The sequence below is a fragment of the Salvelinus alpinus genome, chromosome 8 (genome assembly GCF_045679555.1).
Source record: "Salvelinus alpinus chromosome 8, SLU_Salpinus.1, whole genome shotgun sequence".
Taxonomy (NCBI): Eukaryota; Metazoa; Chordata; class Actinopteri; order Salmoniformes; family Salmonidae; genus Salvelinus; species Salvelinus alpinus.
In genome coordinates, this window is record NC_092093.1 from 5,753,956 (window position 1) to 5,768,813 (window position 14,858).

General features: G+C 43.5%; 1 protein-coding gene across 1 annotated transcript in view; it reads right to left on the minus strand.

Moving 5' to 3' along the window:
- The window catches only part of LOC139582460 (low density lipoprotein receptor adapter protein 1), a 134,699-nt gene that overhangs the window by 39,749 nt on the left and 80,092 nt on the right, over positions 1 to 14,858 (minus strand). Inside the window, exons 2-3 of the mRNA XM_071412481.1 lie at positions 9,494 to 9,636; positions 6,896 to 7,008 (exon numbers count right to left, since the gene is read on the minus strand). Coding sequence (XP_071268582.1) covers positions 6,896 to 7,008; positions 9,494 to 9,636 — 256 coding nt within the window. The remainder of the gene's footprint in view (positions 1 to 6,895; positions 7,009 to 9,493; positions 9,637 to 14,858) is intronic.

Below are 14,858 nucleotides of genomic sequence, written 5' to 3' on the forward strand. Positions count from 1 at the left end.
TCCTCACCCTCCTCACCCTCCTCCCATCCCCCCTCTCTCCTCACCCTCCTCCTATCCCCCCTCTCTCCTCACCCTCCTCCCACCCCCCCTCTCTCCTCACCCTCCTCCCCTCACCCTCCTCTCCTCACCCTCCTCCTATCCCCCCTCTCTCCTCACCCTCCTCCTATCCCCCCTCTCCTCACCCTCCTTCCCTCACCCTCCTCCTATCCCCCCTCTCCTCACCCTCCTCCCATCCCCACTCTCCTCACCCTCCTTCCCTCACCCTCCTCCCCTCACCCTCCTCCCATCCCCCCTCTCTCCTCACCCTCCTTCCCTCACCCTCCTCCTGTCCCCCCTCTCTCCTCACCCTCTTCCCATCCCCCCTCTCTCCTCACCCTCCTCTCCTCACCCTCCTCTCCTCTCCCTCCTCTCCTCTCCCTCCTCTCCTCTCCCTCCTCCTATCCACAGCCTCAGTGTTTGTTTTGCATCGTTCAAGTCTGGCCTGAGGTGGTTTTCAATGCACACACACTCATTAAGAAACACACACACACAGCCCCCCCTCCACCACCACCATCCGTTTGACGTCCCTAGTATGGGCACAGGAGAGGACAATTATTACTGGGCTATGGAGATAACTGGTTGTCAGATGGATAGAGAGAGAGAGAGAGAGAGGGAGTCTCCTCGGACAGGAGAGAGGGGGAGGAGATGGGAAAAGGAGAGGAGGTGATGGAGAGGAGAGGGGGTGATGGAGAGGAGAGGGGGTGATGGAGAGGAGGGGGTGATGGAGAGGAGAGGGGGTGATGGAGAGGAGAGGGGGTGATGGAGAGGAGAGGAGGATGAAAGGGAAGGATGATTCCCCTGGCCCGTGGTCTGCTGTAGCTGATAAGAAGGCTACCCCTGCTGATCCGTCTTAACAGAGACACACACACACACACTTGGATAAGACAAGATATGCTAACACAGTCAACCCCCTCCTTCCAACACACACACACACAGACACACACACACACACACACAGACACAGACACACACTCACACACACACTCTCCACTGGGAACAGACGTCAGTTCAACATCTAGTTCTGATTTCCACTTGGTTGAGGTGTCAACTAATGTGAATTCAACAACAACATTCAGCATGTCATTGGATTTAGGTTAAAAAAAATAAAAAAATAATGCCCTTACATTTTACATAACATTTTTGCAAGGGGGGGGGGGTTGAAATGACTTGGAAACAACATTAATTTAACCAGTTTCTGGCCAATGGGTCTCTTGTCCTGCGCGACAGCCCCAATCCCATTGATCCTAGTCCAGGAGGCCATATGAGGATCAGAGCCCAGTCTGTATTACAATACCCTGGACCACACACACACACACACACACACACACACACACACACAGACGCACACACACACACACACACACACGCAGACACACAGACAGACACACAGACAGACACACACGCAGACACACACACACGCAGACATACACACACACAGACAGACACACACACACACACACACACGCACACGCACACGCAGACACACAGACAGACACACACGCAGACACACACACACGCAGACATACACAGACACACACACACACACACACACACACACACACACACACACACACACAACACATTAACTCCCACCATCACAGACCTACTCCAATATACATACCGCCCCAACAGATCCACAGACGACGCAATCTCTATTGCGCTCCACACTGCCCTCACCCACCTAGATTAGAGGAACACCTATATGAGAATGCTGTTCATCGACTACAGCTCAGCGTTCTAACACCATAGCCGGGGACACGGGGACTGAACATCTCCCTCTGCAACTGGATCCTGGACTAGTTGCATGGGATAGATCCAGGGTTACGGATCGGGATAGGGTTAGGGATAGGGTTACAGATAGTGATAGGGATAGGGTTTATTACAAATAAAAAAACAGAACTTATTTACATAAGTATTCAGACCCTTTGTTATGAGACTTGAAATTGAGCTCAGGTGCATCCTGTTTCCATTGATCCTCCTTCAGATGTTTCTACAACTTGATTGGAGTCCACCTGTGGTAAATTCAATTGAATGGACATGATTTGGAAAGGCACACATCTGTCTATATAAGGTCCCACAGTTGACAGTGCAAGTCAGAGCAAAAACGTTGAAGGAATTGTCCGTAGAGCTCCGAGACAGGATTGTGTCGAGGCACAGATCTGGGGAAGGGTACCAAGAACACAGTGGCCTCAATCATCCCTAAATGGAAGAAGTTTAGAACCACCAAGATTCTTCCTAGAGCTGGCCGCCCGGCCAAACTGAGCAATAGGGAGATAAGGGCCTTGGTCAGGGTGGTGACCAAGAACCCGATGGTCACTCTGACAGAGCTCCTCTGTGGAGATGGGAGAACCTTCCAGAAAGACAACCATCTCTGCAGCACTCAATTTGGCCTTTATGGCCAGACAGAAGCCACTCCTCAGTAAAAGGCACATGGCAGCCCCCTTGGAGTTAAAGGACTCTCAGAAAATGAAAAACAAAATTCTCTGGTCTGATGAAACCAAGTGTTACGGATACAGGTATCCTGTATTTATTTGTTTTCTCTCCTTCTGCCCTAGTCACAGGTGCCAGTCATTAGTCGCCAATCAGTCGCTAATCTGAAGACACACCTGCTCCTTTTCCCTTGGTTTAAAATAAACCCAATCAGTTTTCTCTGGAGATCTCTTTTGTTTTTGTGCCTACATCTCACTTTGTCCGTTATCCTGTGAGTATGTATTGTTGTGGTGTATGACTGTTTGTTTGTTGGTGGGAAAAGGGGATACCAAGCCAAGTCGCCCTTGGGCATACAATACCCGTAGGAAAACATTGTCTAAATACCCTAGTTAGAACTCGGTGGACCACCCACTGTATTTTATTGGTTAGTTAGCTAGCTGTTATTGAAGCAGTTAAGACTAGCTTAGGGTTTTTTGGATATTTATTATTTATTTCCTTGGGTCCAGCTCAGCCCCTTTTCCCCACACCCCATTACTGTGTGTTTAAAATAAACCTGAAGTGTTTGACGGTAGGTTTAAGTTGTCTGTGGATATCTTTTAGTTCTCACTGTTCCTTTTCACTGTGATGATTTGCATGAGATATGTTACGGGTCTCGTTTCCATCCCCCCTAGACTGCAGTGCCAAAGGGGTTCGTAACACCAAGATTGAACTCTTTGGCCTGAATGCCAAGCGTCACGTCTGGAGGAAACCTGGCACCATTCCTATGGTGAAGCATGGCGGTGGCAGCATCATCCTGTGGGAATGTTATTCAGCGGTAGGGACTGGGAGACTAGTCAGGATCAAGGGGAAGATGAACAGAGAGAGCCTTGATGAAAACCTGCTCCAGAGTGCTCAGGACCTTAGACTGGGGCGAAGGTTCACCTTCCAACAGAACAACGACCCTAAGCACACAGCCAAGACAACGCAGGAGTGGCTTCAGGACAAATTCCTGAATGTCCTTGAGTGGCCCAGCCAGAGCCTGGACTTGATCCCGATCGATCATCTTTGGAGATACCTGAAAATAGCTGTGCAGCGACGCTCCCCATCCAACCTGACAGAGCTTGAGAGGATCTGCAGAGAAGAATGGGAGAAACTCCCCAAATACAGGTGTGCCAAGCTTGTAGTGTCATACCCAAGAAGACTCGTAGCTGTAATCACTGCCAAAGGTGCTTCAACAAAGTACTGAGTAAAGGGTCTGAATACTTATGTTAATGTGATTTTTCATGTTTTTATTTTCATAAATTTGCACACATTTCTAAAAACCAGTTTTGGCTTTGTCATTATGGGGTATTGTGTGTAGATTGATGAGGGGGAAAAAACAATTCAATATATTTTAGAATAAGGCTGTAACGTAACAAAATGTGGAAAAGTCAAGGGGTCTGAATACTTTCCGAATGCACTGTGATCTACAGGATGGATTAGGAGAAAGGGGGATATCCTGTCAGTTGTCCAACTGAAATGTGTCTTCCGTATTTATCCCAACCCCTCTGAATCAGAGGGGGGCGGCCTTACTCGACATCCAAGGCGCGTGGGGGAACAGTGGGTTAACTGCCTTGCTCAGGGGCAGAACGACTAATTTTTACCTTGTCAGCTCGGGGATTCGATCTAGCAACCTTGCGGTTACTGGCCCAACGCTCTAACCACTAGGCTACCTGACGCCTCATTAGTGTGCAGCACGGAACCATTCAACGTAATAGCACCCTATTCCCCATAGCGTGGGCTTTGGTTAAAAGTTGTGCACTGTAGGGAATAGGTTGCCATTTGGAACACAGATTGGCCAAGCTACTGGAGGGCTCCAACAGATTGGCCAAGCTACTGGAGGGCTCCAACAGATTGGCCAAGCTACTGGAGGGCTCCAACAGATTGGCCAAGCTACTGGAGGGCTCCCTCTGCTTATTGCTACTGAGCTGAGACCCACTGTGGCTGAGACCCGCTGTGGCTGAGACCCGCTGTGGCTGAGACCCGCTGTGGCTGAGACCCTACTGAGCTGAGACCCTACTGGGCTGAGACCCTACTGGGCTGAGACCCTACTGGGCTGAGACCCTACTGGGCTGAGACCCGCTGTGGCTGAGACCCGCTGTGGCTGAGACCCGCTGTGGCTGAGACCCTACTGAGCTGAGACCCTACTGGGCTGACACCCGCTGTGGCTGAGACCCGCTGTGGTTGAGACCCTACTGAGCTGAGACCCTACTGAGCTGAGACCCTACTGTGGCTGAGACCCTACTGTGGCTGAGACCCTACTGGGCTGAGACCCTACTGAGCTGAGACCCTACTGAGCTGAGACGCTACTGGGCTGAGACCCTACTGAGCTGAGACCCTACTGAGCTGAGACCCACTGTGGCTGAGACCCTACTGGGCTGAGACCCTACTGGGCTGAGACCCTACTGGGCTGAGACCCTACTGTGGCTGAGACCCTACTGTGGCTGAGACCCTACTGGGCTGAGACCCTACTGAGCTGAGACCCTACTGGGCTGAGACCCTACTGAGCTGAGATGTCATTATGATGTCGTATTTTTTACTTGTATATGGAGGCGTTCTCTATGATGTCATATTGTTTACCTGTATATGGAGACGTTCTCTATGATGTCATTATGATGTCATATTGTTTACCTGTATATGGAGGCGTTCTCTATGATGTCATATTGTTTACCTGTATATGGAGACGTTCTCTATGATGTCATTATGATGTCCTATTGTTTACCTGTATATGGAGACGTTCTCTATGATGTCATATTGTTTACCTGTATATGGAGACGATCTCTATGATGTCATTATGATGTCATATTGTTTACCTGTATGTGGAGACATTCTCTATGATGTCATTATGATGTCATATTGTTTACCTGTATATGGAGACGTTCTCTATGATGTCATTATGATGTCATATTGTTTACCTGTACATGGAGACGTTCTCTATGATGTCATTATGATGTCATATTGTTTACCTGTATATGGAGACGTTCTCTATGATGTCATTATGATGTCATATTGTTTACCTGTACATGGAGACGTTCTCTATGATGTCATTATGATGTCATATTGTTTACCTGTATATGGAGACGTTCTCTATGATGTCATTATGATGTCATATTGTTTACCTGTACATGGAGACGTTCTCTATGATGTCATTATGATGTCATATTGTTTACCTGTATATGGAGACGTTCTCTATGATGTCATTATGATGTCATATTGTTTACCTGTATATGGAGACGTTCTCTATGATGTCATATTGTTTACCTGTATATGGAGACGTTCTCTATGATGTCATATTGTTTACCTGTATATGGAGACGTTCTCTATGATGTCATTATGATGTCATATTGTTTACCTGTATATGGAGACGTTCTCTATGAGGTCATTATGATGCCATATTGTTTACCTGTATATGGAGACGTTCTCTATGATGTCATATTGTTTACCTGTATATGGAGGCGTTCTCTATGATGTCATTATGATGTCATATTGTTTACCTGTATATGGAGACGTTCTCTATGATGTCATATTGTTTACCTGTATATGGAGACGTTCTCTATGATGTCATTATGATGTCATATTGTTTACCTGTATATGGAGACGTTCTCTATGATGTCATTATGATGTCCTATTGTTTACCTGTATATGGAGACGTTCTTTATGATGTCATTATGATGTCCTATTGTTTACCTGTATATGGAGACGTTCTCTATGATGTCATTATGATGTCATATTGTTTACCTGTATATGGAGACGTTCTCTATGATGTCATATTGTTTACCTGTATATGGAGGCGTTCTCTATGATGTCATTATGATGTCATATTGTTTACCTGTATATGGAGACGTTCTCTATGATGTCATATTGTTTACCTGTATATGGAGACGTTCTCTATGATGTCATTATGATGTCATATTGTTTACCTGTATATGGAGACGTTCTCTATGATGTCATTATGATGTCCTATTGTTTACCTGTATATGGAGACGTTCTCTATGATGTCATTATGATGTCCTATTGTTTACCTGTATATGGAGACGTTCTCTATGATGTCATTATGATGTCATATTGTTTACCTGTATATGGAGACGTTCTCTATGAGGTCATTATGATGCCATATTGTTTACCTGTATATGGAGACGTTCTCTATGATGTCATATTGTTTACCTGTATATGGAGGCGTTCTCTATGATGTCATTATGATGTCATATTGTTTACCTGTATATGGAGACGTTCTCTATGATGTCATATTGTTTACCTGTATATGGAGACGTTCTCTATGATGTCATTATGATGTCATATTGTTTACCTGTATATGGAGACGTTCTCTATGATGTCATTATGATGTCCTATTGTTTACCTGTATATGGAGACGTTCTCTATGATGTCATTATGATGTCCTATTGTTTACCTGTATATGGAGACGTTCTCTATGAGGTCCAGTGTCTCTGTGTCTGTGATGATGATTCCTTTAGGAGAGATGGTCAGGGTCACCTTACGGAACTTCTTAGCACTGGCCCGGGCCTGGGATGACGCAAACACACACAAGAGGGAATTATAATCTGGCTGTGTCCACAATCACATCCTATTCCATATAGTTCACTAGACATTTGAGCGCACAGAAAGTAGTGCCCTATATAGGGTGTAGCTACCAAAGTAGTGCACCACATAGGGATTAGCTACCAAAGTAGTGCACTATATAGGGATTAGCTACCAAAGTAGTGCACTATACAGGGATTAGCTACCAAAGTAGTGCACTATATAGGGAGTAGCTACCAAAGTAGTGCCCTATATAGGGTGTAGCTACCAAAGTAGTGCACCACATAGGGATTAGCTACCAAAGTAGTGCACCACATAGGGATTAGCTACCAAAGTAGTGCACTATATAGGGAGTAGCTACCAAAATAGTGCACTATATAGGGAGTAGCTACCAAAGTAGTGCACTGTATAGGGAGTAGCTACCACTTTGATAGTAGTGTGAATATAGGGAGTAGCTACCATTTTGATATTAGCGCGAATATAGGGAGTAGCCACCATTTTGACAGTAGTGCACTATATAGGGAGTAGCAACCATTTTGATAGTAGTGCACTATATAGGGAGTAGCTAGGAGAGGAGAGGAGGAGAGGAAGGAAGAGAAGAGAAGAGAGGAAAAGAGGAGGAGAGGAAGAAAGGAAGAGAAGAGAGGAGGAGAGGAGAGAGAGGAAGAGAGGAGGGAGGGAAGAGGAGGAGAGAGAGGGAGAGGAGGAGAGGACAGAAGAAGGAGAGGAGGAAAGGAAGAGAGGAAGAGAGGAGGAGAGGAGACTAAGAGAGGAGAGGATAACTTGTCAAGGGCGATGTGAATGGTGCCATCTCTTGTCTTCTTCTTCTGGTGTGGCCTCCATCCCCTGAAGACAATAACAGTATCATGGAGCTAACAGGCCTCCTCCCTGGAGACACTAACAGTATCATGGAGCTAACAGGCCTCCTCCCTGGAGACAATAACAGTATCATGGAGCTAACAGGCCTCCTCCCTGGAGACACTAACAGTATCATGGAGCTAACAGACCTCCTCCCTGGAGACACTAACAGTATCATGGAGCTAACAGACCTCCTCCCTGGAGACACTAACAGTATCATGAAGCTAACAGGCCTCCTCCCTGGAGACACTAACAGTATCATGGAGCTAACAGGCCTCCTCCCTGGAGACACAAACAGTATCATGAAGCTAACAGGCCTCCTCCCTGGAGACACTAACAGTATCATGGAGCTAACAGGCCTCCTCCCTGGAGACACAAACAGTATCATGGAGCTAACAGGCCTCCTCCCTGGAGACAATAACAGTATCATGGAGCTAACAGGCCTCCTCCCTGGAGACAATAACAGTATCATGGAGCTAACAGTATTTTAACAAAGCATATGTAAAATCAGAGATGGAGACAATAGTGTCATAACGAGAAGTGAGGATGTTGTTTTAAAACGATGGGTGTTTCTTTACTGTCATTATTAAAGTATTAATAGTTTTTTTTTATGCCAGGTTCAGTCCCTGGGTTTAGATGTAACCTCAGCTGATGGAAAATGACTGGCGAACAATTATCATAATAACACTATTCAGGATGCTTGGTTTCCAAGGGAACTGGGAGACAATTGACTTCTGGTGTTGTTTCTCCTTCTACAGTAAATCAATTGAATTTTACTCCAGCCGGCTGGCTGGGGGTCTGATCGAGTTGTGTGTGTGTATTGATGAGTGGTGAATATATATATATATATATATATATATATATATATAGAGATATATATATAGAGAGAGAGAGAGAGAGAGAGAGAGAGAGAGAGAGAGAGAGAGAGAGAGAGAGAGAGAGAAAAAAATGGGGGTAATTTAAATGCTTTCATGTGCATTTGTCCGAGTATGTGGTTATAGAAATAACAGTTTGATTACAGCTTTAGAAAACATAATTTAAAAGTAAAACAGCCTCGTGTTAAATGGATGGTTTGGTGAATTAATGTAGACAGACAGACAGACAGACCACCCTTAAGGTTGCAAGGCTGCTGTGTTGTGCTGTTAAGTTGGTGTATGTGTGTGTTTTGTTTGTGTGTCATGTCGTGTCGTGTAGTCATGTTGTGACTGGAGCACATTGGTGCTGCTGACAGATAATCCTGGACTCCTGTGTTTCCAATATAACCAAACTGACCGTCATGCTAACATTGTAATACTGTCTGGATCAGTCAGACCAGAGCACCAGCAGAATGCTTGGATTCAGAGTATCTCATGAGGCCATGAGGCCATCCAATCAACACAGGATGTCATTTGATCAGCTAAAAAGGATTAGTAGACTGTGGGAATATAATAATAATCAATAAACTATGGACTATCATACTACTCTGAATGCACAGACAGGCAGGCAGGCACAGGCGGGGAGGCAGGCGGGCAGGCAGGCAGGCAGACAGGCAGGCAGGCAGGCGGGCAGGCAGGCAGGCAGGCAGGCAGGCAGGCAGACAGACAGAGACTCGCCCACACACACCCTAACTCACCGTAGAGACTATCCTGTGTATAGCTGCAGCAGCCATGTCCTCTCCTTTAGGCTGTCCCACCAGAGTCATCCCCAGGTACTTCACCTGGAAGACCATCCCTTCCAATAGGGTCTCCTTGGTGTCTGTCCAGTTCTCTGGCAGCTCTGATTGGCCAGAAAACAAAACGGGTGTACAATTAATGGGATGTGATTGGACAAATGGTTAAAAGTTTCATTTGCGATTGGGGACGAAAATGTGAAAAGTCACATTTGTGATTGGTGGAAATACAGTATCAAAAGTCTTGTTTGTGATTGGAGGAAACATCAAAAGTCTTGTTGATGATTGAACAAAATGTCAGAAGTCATGCCCAGGGACATTCGTTTGATGAAGGTCCATGTTTGGCTGCATGTGAAAAGGATCAAAGCAAAAGATCAACCAAGGTAATTATAGCAACAATACCATGTATGTACACTGAACAAAGATATAAAACGCAACGTGCAACAATTTCAAAGATTTTACAGAGTTACAGTTGACATGAGGAAATCTATTTATTTCACATGACTGGGAATACAGATTTGCATCTGTTGGTTAAAGATGCCTTAAAAAAAAAGGTAGGAATGTGGATCAGAAAGCCAGTCAGTAACTGGTGTGATCACCAATTGCCTCATGCAGCACGACACATCTCCTTCGCATAGAGTTGATCAAGCTGTTGACATGTTGTTCAGTATACATAACACATACAGTATAGCAACATCTCCATATTAATGCCCATGATTGTGGAATGAGATGTTCGATGAGCAGGTGTGCACATACGTTTGGTCATGTAGTGTATAATCAAATCAAATCAAAGTTTATTATGTATGTACAGTGCATTCGTAAAGTACTTTTTCCACATTTTGTTACGTATCGTGACTTTACTTTCATTAATCTGATGACTGTTATTTAATCCACTATGTTTAATTGTTACCTGATTAAATTAATCATGTAACAATTAACTCATTAGGAATTTGGGGCACCACGGAGGAGGTTGTTTAAAGTTCAAATTAAACTCTATAAGACATATCTATTGCATTGATAAACAGTCATCTGATTAATCATTACCTCTTATCAAATCATAATTCTGAAACAGTCGTAACATCCTGGCATCTGCAAAAAACCCAGCCTTACTCATGATTCAGTACGACACAAATTGGTTTAATTACTTATTTACTAGTTAACTAAATAATAACAGGATTAAATACACACTTAATACATGAGACAAAGGTCCCTAGCGGACTGACACAATATGGCTTTTTACACAACGACATGGAGAAAGAGAGAGAAAAAGGCAATTATCGTCGATTCATTTCAGAACTATTCTCATATAGTTTGCCCACAAACCACCGCCCATTTGGAATAAGAAATCATTCATGTATTTACGTGTGAGTGCCTTTGTTCGGTCAGAACTAGCCCTCCTTAGGAAGGCTGTTGGCCTTTCAGCGGCAAGCTGTATGGCTCTGATTATCCGAAAGGGGTCTCCCCTTTCCCGTCTTCTACTGTTGTTCACTCTGGAAGATAGCTAGCCAGCCATGTCGACAGTTCCCATTGGTGATGAACATAGTAGGATAGTCTCACTTAGATGAGCTTTTCTGGATATTTGACTCAAGACAGCTAATCAGCTGTCTCAGATATTGTCTGGGAGGTGAGCTTCTCACCTACACCTCATGTTGATTATTCAGGATTCCTACCACGATGGACATGAGCTGAAGCTCTCTGTCTCTCTGGTCTGAAGGAAGGTGAGTTTATTTCTTCACCTCGTGTTGAGGTTCAAAGTTACAACCATTTCAAACAGGTAGCTACCGCCTCACGTTTCCTGGTCTAATGTTAATATCTGTTGGCTATCCTTTTATGTCCCCTGGCTGAAGGGGACAGTTCCGTCAGTATGATACACTCTCTGACCTCACTCGGGGCGTGGCTACTTACTTATGCACAGTTTATAGGAGATGATCTTATACCTCCTAAAATCACAGTACTATCTTAACAAAAAGACTTGCATCGTGTTTCATTTCATATGCACAACGTATTGGATGGAAACTTCACAGATAAAAGGGGATATACTTTCTAAGTTACAGTACTTCGTCCATACAGTTGATGACGTCACAGAATGAAAAACAATATGACGTTCGTTTTCTACAGCTCCCCACTGACCGTTCCCCCCCACATTCTTATGCTAGAAATATTGTTGCAGTATTCACGTTTGACCGTGTTTAAGAGTTTCAGCAGGAAAAGCCTGTTAACTTCTCACGAGTCACCAACCCTGATCCGGTAGCACCCCCCACCCCCCACCCCACTGAGTAGCATAGCTAGCATAGCGTCACAAGTAACTTGTAGCATCTAAATATCATTAAATCACAAGTCTAAGACACCAGATGAAAGATACAGGTCTTGTGAATAAAGCCACCATTTCAGATTTTTTAAATGTTTTACAGGGAAGACACAATATGTAAATCTATTAGCTAACCACGTTAGCAAAGGACACGATATTTTTACTCCCAACAGCTTTTTCCTGCGTCAGTAGCTATCACTAATTCGACTAAATAAAAATATATATAGCCACTAACCAAGAAACAACTTCATAAGATGACAGTCTGATAACATATTTATGGTATAGCATAGTTTTTTTGGGGAAAAATGTGAATTTTTCAGGTATAAATCACAGTTCTACATTGCAGCTGCAATCTGAAATAGTGCTGACCCAGCCAGAACAATTACAGAGACCAACGTCATATAACGAATTACTCATCTTAAAACATTTCAGAAAAATACACAGCGTACAGATATTGAAAGCCCAACATCTGGTGAATCCAAACAATATTTCAGATTTATGAAATGTTTTATAACGAAAACAAAATGTAGCGCTAAATTAGCATAGCTATACCAGGCAGATTCGGCTAGGCGCCCACGGCCAGTTCACATGCACAACAGATATGATATAACATCGTAAATTGGGTCTTACTATGGCTGATCTTTCATCAGAATGTTGATCAAAGTGTCCTTTGTCAAGATGAGTCGTTGGTTCCGTTCAGAATTGTTCCTTGCCCACTCCATTTAGCACAGGTACCGGTCGAGTGGCACGGATCTCAAACGTAAATAAATTCAGACAACGGAACACCACAAAACTCCCGAAAAAATTCAAATAATCTGATTAAACTATATTGAAAAAACATACATTACGATGATCTGGTCACATGTATCAAACAAACTTCGAGACGGAGATAGTTTTCATCCATAATGGCCGCACAACAGAAGACAATCGCAGCTATAAGTCGCACGATTTAGACAACCGGAAGTTGTCGGTCACGCCAAAGAATTAGCTCTCATTTCACGTCAGTCCCAGATAAACAAGATATTTTTCCTCTGACGTCCTCTTGACACCCAGAGGAAGGCCAATGAGGTGTGTTTCGGGTCATAGGGGGCACGACCATATATAGGCAGAGCGTTGAAGCTGGCATACACATCTTGCTTTTTTCTTCTTGGTCATGGAAAGTGCTGTCAAATGACTTCTGTATCACTCAGAGACAAAATTGAAACGGTTTTAGAAACTAGAGATTGTTTTCTTTCCAATGGTATTATTTATATGCATATAGTAAGAGCAATAATTGAATAAGAGGCAGTTTAATCTGTAGAGCAAATTATGCTAATGGGAAAATAGCACCCCCTGTATTCTCAAGAAGTTAACAAAGACATTCCTTTATTCATACTGGAGGGGAATAAAGAGACCCCTTCTGCTGTAATTTACAACAAGGTGTGAACCATCCAGCAGCCCCCCGTGTGGGTGAGAGAGGGCCTGGTTACTGTCAGTCATTGCCAAGCTGATCTGGCCCATTCTGATCCTCACAAGACAGTCATGACATACGTTAAAGACTTATTCTATAATTTATTAAATATCTTTGTTTTCTTAATTTGTCTACACACAATACCCCATAATGACAAAACAAACAGGTGTTTAAAAATTTGGGCAAATGTATTAAAATAATAATCAGAAAGACTCTTTGCAAGCAAAAAAATATATAAAAACCTGTTTTCACTTCGTCATTATGGGGTATTGTGTGTAGATTGAGGATTTTTATATATTTAATCCACTTTAGAATAAGGCTGTAACGTAACAAAATGTGTAATAAGGGAAGGGGTCTGAATACTTTCTGAATGCCCTGTATATTGTGTTCCCTACCTGTTATAGAAAAGATAAGAAGCTTTGAACTATCTTTTCAGCCTCCAGTCCGACCTACCTACAGGATATGGAATTTTTGCTCTTAGTATTTGCCCAGTAGGTTTCCTCAAGGAGAAAGCCCCCAACTTCTATGTCAAAGATAATAAAACAAAAAACACTACAGTAAATACTACAGTAATGTCAGCAAAAACACTACAGTAATTACTAGGGTTTGGCGGTATCCATATGCTCATAACGTCCTTCTCTCACACCGGGATTTACGGTAATACCGACTTAGTCCACGAGGAGGCGCCAAAAAAAAGCACAAAATAGAATTGGGCGTCTATTACCAGAATACTAACAAAATTTGCACAAGTAATAGCAAATTTCTATGGATGTTGCTAGCTAAATATGCTTTCGTAATTCTAGAATGCGAATGTTTGTAGAATGTTAGGTCAACTATCGATGAATGAAGCTACAGCAGCCAAATAATTTATTTTAATTTTATTTATTTTATTTCTATATAGCCCTTCGTACATCAGCTAATATCTCGAAGTGCTGTACAGAAACCCAGCCTAAAACCCCAAACAGCAAGCAATGCAGGTGTAGAAGCACGGTGGCTAGGAAAAACTCCATAGAAAGGCCAAAACCTAGGAAGAAACCTAGAGAGGAACCAGGCTATGAGGGGTGAAACAAACACGTTGTTTTTTAGTTAGAACACTACAATAAAGACTGTTTGCATCAGTTTGCTTCTAATATTTCTGTCTGTGTGTTTTATTTTTTTCCATTTCTTGCGAGGCTTGATGTGGTTATTTCAATGAATCACTGGAGAACAAGGGTTTTCTTCCTTGGTATGTTTTTAAATAAAAAAATTAACATCACTCCTGTAGAATGTATTGTATGTTCAGGAGATTCGATTCTCACTGCATCTTCACCAGCCAGCCGCTGAATCCACTGTGAACCTCAACGTCAGATTTTGTGGTCATTTGATCTGACTGCTATCCGTGGTGGTAAATATCCGATATTGCCAGTACTGCACTTGAAAAGGGCAAATATTTATTGCTCCCTCAGCTCCCTCAACACTTTTTTTTGTGTGTGGGGAAAAGGTCTCTTCCAGTGAGACAGGTTGTGTCCCCCCGCCCTAGACAGATACTGTGGGGGAAAAGGTCTCTTCCAGTGAGACAGGTTGTGTCCCCC